Source organism: Pinus tabuliformis, chromosome J (genome assembly GCF_031772625.1).
Source record: "Pinus tabuliformis cultivar Carrire ecotype Pingquan chromosome J, CPIR1, whole genome shotgun sequence".
In the NCBI taxonomy this organism is placed as follows: domain Eukaryota; kingdom Viridiplantae; phylum Streptophyta; class Pinopsida; order Pinales; family Pinaceae; genus Pinus; species Pinus tabuliformis.
In genome coordinates this window covers 974,895,436-974,904,231 of record NC_142295.1, presented here as the reverse complement: position 1 = coordinate 974,904,231, position 8,796 = coordinate 974,895,436, and the positions used below count along the sequence as shown (strand labels likewise).

Here is an 8,796-nt window from a genome sequence, read left to right as displayed (position 1 = left end):
AAGAAGCCCAATGAATAATTTGGATGATCCAAAAGATGAACATGATTCAATAGTTGGAACCCTCCTAATGAACCATTAAGATTCTTTGAAAGATGCAAGCCATTCATCTTTAGAGAAGGGTTGATAAAGGATTGGGATACTTTTGAAAGAGTAATCAAAGAAAGCATAGAGAATGCTCAACCAAATTCAAAAAAAGAGTTTGAAGGCTATGACCATATAAAATTCATGAAATCTTCAATTCATGATAAATGTAGGAATCAAGGGACCTTTTGAATGCAAAAGCCAAATATTATATAATAGTAAGGTTCAAAGGACTAAGGTCTTTTCGAGGAATTAAGACATTATCAGTCACATTTGTAAAACTCAAAAGATTGGGATAAAAGTATTCTCCCATGAAATAAAAGGCAAAAATAGAAAAAAAAAAGGTGGGCTTTCCCAGGTCCACGGGCTTGGGGTTTGTTGAGGGATCAATGTGGTTTTATCTCTTTTTGGGGTTTGTTGAGGGATCAAATTGGTTTTTATCTCTTTTTTGGTATAAATAGGGACCGTTTCCCCCTCTAATTGTATCTCTCATCATTTATCAACATAATCAACATCTCTACCAAGAGAGCTTCCTTCATTGCTTAGATTTGTTGGTGTAATCCATCCTTAGGTGTGTAGATGCCCTCTTTATTTTCTTTGTTGTTGGATCTCTATTTATGTTTTATTTCCTTTCAATTTCAATTTAGTTGCATCCATACTTCCATTTTTTAAGGAACACAATGACATTGTCTTGTGAAACTTTGCAAATCTTTTCTTTACGATTTGTGTAATCATTTCCTTCAACTCCATATTAAAACCTATTCTATCCTCCTTTCCCCACAAAAATATCACATACAAACTAATGAATGATTCATGGTTTTTTTGCTTGAAGATAGCCACTATTAAGTAAATATTTTGTTTTCCATGGAGATTCATAGGATCCTTCCACAAGGATGAGTTTCTTATTATTGGATAAACTATTTGCTAATGGTAGGCATATATATTATATCTTTTCTTTTATTCTAAATCAACTTTATGTTGGTTAAAATAATTCACTTATGTGACAGATAATTGAAATGATAGTTCATTAATAGTCACCATAACCTTTATGAACTATGAAGAGATTGCAAATGCTTCCCATAAATTTAAAATTCAAGTTCCCAAAATATTGCAATTTTCCACTTTAATCTTGCTAATTAAAAAATATAAAGCACCTAAAAAATTAAACCAAAATCAAAATATTTCTTGAAAATCTAAACATTCTTATTTTATATTAACAATAAATTTCATTCCCATTCCGTAACTTTCTTAAAATTTATAATATTGAAAATTCAACTCACATTACCTCTCAATACCACACTCACAAGTTAATCAAACAATTTATTCCATACTCATTTAACACAATAAAACCCCTTCACAACCAATTTATTCAATACTCATTTAACACAATGAAACCCCTTCTCTAACCTTTATGCATAAACCCATTTAATCCATTGCGATCTAAATTAAACTTCCAACTTAACAAATAATTAAAAAAAATTCGTAAATATAATTATAACTATAAAATCCTCTTTAATCTTTTCCATCATTAACCCCATAATATCTTTAACTCTAGTGTTACGGCCTTGGTCCTTCATTTATGCAAGGCTATTCATATTAAATAATATAGTTTCCCCTTAAATAATCGATTCTTATTTTTTATTGCCCTTCATAATACAAACCTTGCCGAAATTTAACCAAAATTTTTCTCCCTCGTGGACCTGTTTGGATCAATCCCGATCTCTTTGTGGAACTCTAAGGTCTAACATATCACTGGTAATAATCCTCGAGGCACCAAAACCTATGACTCTAGAAGACTCATATTCTAATTTAAGGATTGAATCCCAACAAACCTACAGATCAAAAACAAAGTACTCCTCAGTATGAATAAGTGGATGAAATTGTTATGGTGAGTAAGATTATTTGTTGGCCAATTCCCATCAATTTCCGCCGCCCTGGGACCTTAGACCTCTGAAACAATCAGGTACTCTAAAATTTCATTCTCGTCTCTTCCGATTATCTAATTAAGTCGTATCCCACCAAGTCTCATGCCCCATAATTTTGTTCAGGCGATCCTGAACATTATCAGTGATGGATAACGAGAACACTGCCAAATTAGAAGGCACCCACTTGACATCTGCAGCCGCCTTTGTGGAAGGAGGCATACAAGAAGCATGTGAGGACGCCTGCAGCATCTGTCTGGAGCCCTTCTGCGACACTGATCCTTCCACGGTCTGGATTTCAGTAATTTTTCTGTGTTTTTATTTCTCAATTACTGTGGTTTTCATTGGATTGATTCATCAATTTGTCATTCTTTTGAATGCTAGTTCGGTTTCGATATTGCGCAGTATCTTCTAGTGCATATTATCAGCGACCCACATAGGCGTTGATTTGATTTGATATATAAAAGTAATTAATGGTTGTCAATTTTCATTCATTCAAATGATTTTTCCTGAGTAAAACGGATCTTGTTCCTCCAGGTTACAAGCTGTAAGCACGAGTACCATTTACAATGCATTCTGGAATGGTGAGTTTCTTTCTGAACCCAATTTTGGTTTCACTTGGGTTTGCAGTTTCAATTGATGGATGAGACATAGGGGGTTTAATGTATTGTCTATACGTTATTTTCAGACATCAGAGGGAGGCAATTGGTAGTTGAAGATGTATTTTAGTCTCCAATTTAATCACAAACTCTATCAATACTGTATGAATGAATCATACAAACTCAAACAGTTTTGGTGACATGATTTGCTTGAGAGAAAATTATCTTTGTCATCCTTGCTACCTCCACGTGCTTAAATCAATACTTCAGTAGATACACAAGAAAACGGTTTTGGTTTAGTGCAATGTCTATCCTTCAAGCCAAGCCCGATCGTGGGCACCTAACAAGGTGGGGGACATACATTTGAATCGGTGTTACCAAACTCTGCCGAGTGAGAGTCAACTCCTGAGTTTTATTCTGCTCTTTGAGGAAAGCAAGTTCAGTTAGCTCCTCTTAGTTTGACCCATCCTTGAGTCATACTCTTGTGATATTGACTTGCGAGGATAACTCAGACTGGCAAGTCACACACTCGTGAAACTGTCATCTGTCTATAAAAGACAGAAAATCCTTACACTCATTTTGCTTGTTTTTCTGTACCTATTTCACAGAAGTCAATCAATGGACCTGTCAGTTGCCCAGAATCCATGGTGTTTTGTAGTATGCAATCATCTATTTTGAAACGAATACATGAAAAATCGCATCATATAGAGATTGTAAAATTTCATATCAATGGAAAATATTCCCCGCTTCTCTCTCTTTTTTGAAATTTAGTTGTTCTTTTTTACTTTTTTTGGTTAATTTTCTAATTTTCTCAATTCAAACACCCGAGCTTTTCTGGAATCAGAGTTAAATCTTGCTCTTTCGCATTTCTAAGTTATTATCCCAGTCGAGTCTGGTAACGTTGATTTGGACCCTGTCTTTCACCAATTCAAAAGAAAAATCTAGTGGTTCTACGGCAAGTCTGCCTCAAATTAGTCCACCACCTGGGCTCTCTCATGCCCTTATCCATACCATGATCAAAGGTTAAATTATGGTGTTGAATATAGGTCATTGCCTGGTGTAGTCTAGGATCTACATTATGGTTGGTGGAGAATGATTGTTATGAATTCAGTTTGTATGATGCTTCCCTACACAATATTTCACATTCCCTGTTTCAATGGACCAACGTACCCAGAGACCTGGAATTTTGGGTTCTATCGTCATGGGGGTGTTGGTTCAGGGTGGGTTCTTCTCCTTCCACATGTTTCTTAAGTTTGCCTCACCTGATCTCGGGGTTGAGAACACTGATTTATTTTCTGGCTTATTTCTTGAGATTACCTATAATTATATATCTGTTGAAGTTAAGCTTCTTTCTTACAGGGCTCAAAGAAGCAAGCAGTGCCCTATGTGCTGGCAGCTCCTCAGCTTGAAGGACCCAGCCAGGTTTGTTGTAAATTGTAAATAGTTACACTTTAAGCCTGATCTAGAAAATTTCAAAATACTGTCAAGTTTTCTTTTCACCTGGATTGTAATGGAGAGCGGGGTATCATAATATATTGTTAATTTCTCTTTTCCTGACAGCCAAGAGTTACTTGAAGCCACGGAACAAGAAAGGACCTTAAGAATGAGCAGGCCTCAGAATGCTCCAATCTTCCCCCATATATCTTTTGAAGATCTGGATTTACACAATGTCTGTAATCACATTTTATATAATTGATTTTGAGATACTGGTCATTGTTTTGCGTACTTGGCAAAATGTTCAGGTGCGCTAAAGTTGATGATTTATCTTTCGTAAAAACTTGGCAGGTTCGGATAAATAGTGATGATCCAGAGCTTGAGGAGCGCATAATGCAACATCTGGCAGCTGCAGCTGCCATGGGCAGGGCAAGGCGATTCACTAGAAGAGAAACTTCACATGATAGGAGTTCTGCTCAGGGTCACCCACAAATTTTGTTGTTTTCGTCTCGTCCTAATGTGCCTCCCCTTCCAGCAACGACTTCTGTCCCAAATGACACAGCTGCTGAAGGTGGGCATCCTCCAACATTGACTGTGCCCAGTCCTATTACACCTCTTGCAGTTGTTGAGGAAGAACAAATGCAGAGATCATCTCTGCCCATGCAAGTTGATTCGGACTCACATTCAATTGGGAGTGCAAGCATGACTGCTCAAGATGTGGATGGCAGAAGTTCATCATTTCCACATAGGTATGAAAGTCTTGTAGTGAAGGCATTGGTATCAAGTTGAAAACAGCCGGTGAATTTGGAGTGCTGTCTGCACTTCCTTCTTGCTGTAGCTACATAATTTTTTATGAGAGAAAACTTTGGTATGCAGACAATTGGTTCTTATTTCTCTGTTCTTTGTTCTGTGGCAATTTCAATCAGGAATGTTGGAGGGCAACCTTCCATGGAATATCATGAGAGATCGGGACCATCTGAGATGCCGTCCTTTTCTGAATCACTTAAATCTCGATTTACTTCCATGTCATCTAGGTTTGTATATTTTCTGGGATGTTTTAAATTACTCTACATTTCCTCTTTTCTTAAGATTTGAATGGTACTTTTGCAGGTGCAGGGAATCATTTGCAAAGGCTACAAGAGGTTTTAGGGAGAGGATGTCTGCCCGCAATAGTACAGTAACAGATCATGGTCAGGAGGTGAGTGCTGGTATTGCTGGTGTTACCCGTATGATGGAATGTCTTGATACCAATGGGAGAAACAGGGGAGGCATTATGTCTATTTCTGATGATATGGAAGGACGCTCAGTACTTGCACCTGCTAGACAGGCCATTGATGATAACCATCCTAATATGTGCTCTGGCAACAACAGTGGAGTAAATTTATGCACTGCAAGTCCAGGTTCAAGCCAAGTTGCTCCACAGGCTCTCAATGGTGAATCAAGTAGTGGCAATGACCTTTCCTCTCAAAAGGTGAGTAAGTAGTTTCTTACGATGAGTGCAAGCTTTTGACTTTTTTATGCACATGCATGCTCAAGCCTCACACACAAACTATTATGTGAAAAATTGCCCTATTCCCTTGCCTGCACAGTACTCCCTTGTAATAGGTAGGCATCTTGAGCACATGACTGGGAATCAGTCTTAAAATGGCATTTATTGCTTAGCCCAAGAATAATACTTTGTGGTAGCTCAAGCCACTTGACAATCTGATGGATAGACTCCAGAGATTCAGAGTTCTTTACTTTTTTTTGTCTACCTATACATACCATGTTTTATAGATGAGCTAATTCGTTTGTAAGCTCAGAAATTAATGCTTATATTATTAATGACTTATCACTTAGTTGAGGGTTCTTAGTTATCAATATTAATGACTCAAATCATCACCAAGTTAGTTGAGACTTACTATTTATACTCATTAATGACTCACCATTAAATTTGTGGAGGGTTGTTAGTTGAATTTTGTATTAAAAAGGGTCTCCCTCCTCACTCGTAGACATTCATCCCGTTATCATTACTAATGAAATTTGTTACTCATTTGTGTACCAATTACATGGAGATGTATTCACGGAGGGATTGGGGAATATCTATTTATTGCCCCAACTTCAGCTAATTCATCAAATTCATGCTAATGAACCATTTAGGAACTGCAGGTGCCTTCCAAAACTGAGTATGTAGGTGCTCCCAACCCTTTGTAATATCTTCTTGTTTATTTCAATTTATTGCTGTTTGTTGTTGTAGTTCCATTCCAGGAATTGGAACACTTCGAGTTGGTATCAAAGCTAGTTGATTTCTCTTTCATGGTGCACTTTCCCAAAAAAGGGAAATAAAAGAGAACATAAACAATGAGGATGATGACAATCACCAGAAATAAATTGCAGTTTTGAATTCTAGTTGAAATAATATGTGGTTTAAAAAACAAAATCACCCAAATTAGAGGTCAGAAGACCAAGATATTGTGGTTTTAAAATCAACGATTTCTGGTATGGTTTTGGTGATATTTTCAAGCTGTTTTAGCAGATTAATCATTAACAAACTTCTTAGATTTAATTCATCGATTGAAAAATGCAACTTAGCCTTCAAAACGACATATTATATGCTTGATTTCAATTTATAAGTTTATGATTATTGCAATTTGGGCAAGTATGGCAAAAGAGTTGAAATTGTTGGAGCAAAAGTTAAGTGAGCAAGGAAAGAAAATAAGAGGCTAACTTGCATGGCTTGTCATAGAAAGGGATTTTACGAGGAGATGCATAACAATAGGTGATACATCTTGTACAAAAGTTGGAAAAGGAATCTTTCCACATTGCCTGACAACTATGGCATAATCACTTGTAGCTATCATTGGTACAAAAGGAGCAAGAATTGAAATGTGAGGAAAATGAAGATGACATAGTTGCAAAGATTGAATCTCTTCCTATTTATGGTCAATCTCTTTGTCATGAGCGTTGAGAAGATGATCTAGGTGTATATTTGAGGCCACACACCATTTCCATTGACTCAAAATGGTTTTACAACTTGATAGATTTACTACAGTTTTCCAGGTCTTGAACTTTCAGCACATCTTTTGGACATTTCCCATGTGTTTTTAGCAGTTGACATTGTCTAGGGCTTGCTAAACACATAGAACATAGAATAAGCTTTCTAACGGTCCAAGAAATGCTCCAGAGTCCAAATGGAACTTGTATGTGAAAGTTGTGGCCTTGGGAAATTGATGTAACAACTGTGCTCCTTGGGTCTGGCATTCTTTTTGCCATCTCATTTCCTAGGGTTAGGATTTTGGCTCTTTAAGGTTTTTTCCTCTTAGGGTTTTATAATTTACATTAAAAGGTAGTTTTGGCCTTTTGTAATCTTCTTCTTGTGAAAGAGTGTGCCTGACATATCTGTTATAGTAATATCAGACTAATAATGCCATAAACATAGAGCATAGGATAAAGCTTTGTAACAGTCCAAGAAATGCCCCAAATGGAATTTGTATGTGAAAATTGTGGCCTTGGGAAGATGATGTATCAACTAAGCTCCTCGAGACCCACATTCTTTTTGCCACCTCATATTCTAGGGTTAAGATTTTGGATAGTTAGGGGTTTTTCCACTTATGGTTTTATACTTTATAAGTCTATATGTTAAAAGGCAGTTTTGGCCTTTTGTAATCTTCATTTTGCAATTGAGTGTAGTTGGAAAATCTATTAGGTGATATCAGCTTAATAATGGTGAATTAGATTTTAGACATAGGCATTAATTAAGTCATTTCAAATTTAAATTATTTTATGCTTTATTTCACTTCAGTGTGTTTCTCTGTCTATCCCACATTCATAAAGTGGATTGACTTGGCTATCTTGTAGCCGTTTAAGGAGGTTTCACTCCTTAGTTTATAAATGCAATTTAGAAAACTCCCAAGTTTATCTTGTGTTTCTTTATGTGTTTGATTTTCATTTATTATGATATGGTATTAGAGCTTAGATAGAGCCATGGAGTTTACATGAGAATGTGAAGACCTAGGGACCGCTGCAAACAGAGATAAATCGAAGGATCATTGGTGTAGCACATCGAAGAGTCAAAAGGGTTTCATCAAAACCATGTATTGATTTAATTTTTTATTGAAGCAATTTAATTTTTAAGGTGGAACCTTGTAGATCATTGTTTTGAAAAGGAAAAAATGCAGAATTTTTTGAAAAGGAAAAACTGTATAGCCGCCAAGGAACTCTGTATAGCTGTCAAAGACAAATTTTCAGCTGCAAATGTGATTGTATGGTTTGTACAATGCCGCCAAGGACAAATTCAGTGACCAGACTGTACCATTGCCATTAGGGAGCTATACAACTTTACAACATAGGAAACTTAGCCACCAAACTAATTCAGACTGTATTACTATTGACATTGCTAGTTTTAGGCAGAAATTGACCTGTATGGTTTAATTTAACAGTCAATCAGTCTAATTTTTAGATTTATTGACAATTCAGAGGATTTGGGAGCAGTTTGGTGTTGTTCCTACCTGTATTATTGTCCATATTTGTAAATCTGGAAGACTTAGTTGCTAATGTTTTGATTTTCAGCAGTTTTAAGGAGAAATTCACTGAATTTATTTAATTTTCAGCAGTTTCAAAGCAAATTTCTCAAAATCTGCACTGTTAATGAGCAGATATGTGTGTTTTGCTGTTGCTCATTTGAGCAGATTGATCAAAATCAGTGGGCTTTGGGCTGTTTTTGGTAGATTTATCAAAAATTTGTGTTTTTCAGTGTTATGTGGCTACGGCAGGTGTTTAGA

At 36.2% G+C, this 8,796-nt stretch overlaps 1 protein-coding gene across 2 annotated transcripts in view; it reads left to right on the top strand.

The window, feature by feature from the left end:
• The first annotated feature begins 1,751 nt into the window (after nucleotides 1-1,751).
• LOC149230097 (E3 ubiquitin-protein ligase RHF2A-like) overlaps nucleotides 1,752-8,796 on the top strand; it is a 41,197-nt gene continuing 34,152 nt past the window's right edge. The window contains exons 1-8 of one of the 2 annotated variants that reach the window (XM_089378844.1): nucleotides 1,752-2,044; nucleotides 2,130-2,292; nucleotides 2,541-2,587; nucleotides 3,962-4,024; nucleotides 4,163-4,271; nucleotides 4,388-4,785; nucleotides 4,963-5,070; nucleotides 5,147-5,507. In XM_089378844.1, coding sequence (XP_089234970.1) covers nucleotides 2,152-2,292; nucleotides 2,541-2,587; nucleotides 3,962-4,024; nucleotides 4,163-4,271; nucleotides 4,388-4,785; nucleotides 4,963-5,070; nucleotides 5,147-5,507 — 1,227 coding nt within the window. In that variant the 5' untranslated portion in view covers nucleotides 1,752-2,044; nucleotides 2,130-2,151. The other variant, XM_089378845.1, reaches the window with a different exon arrangement.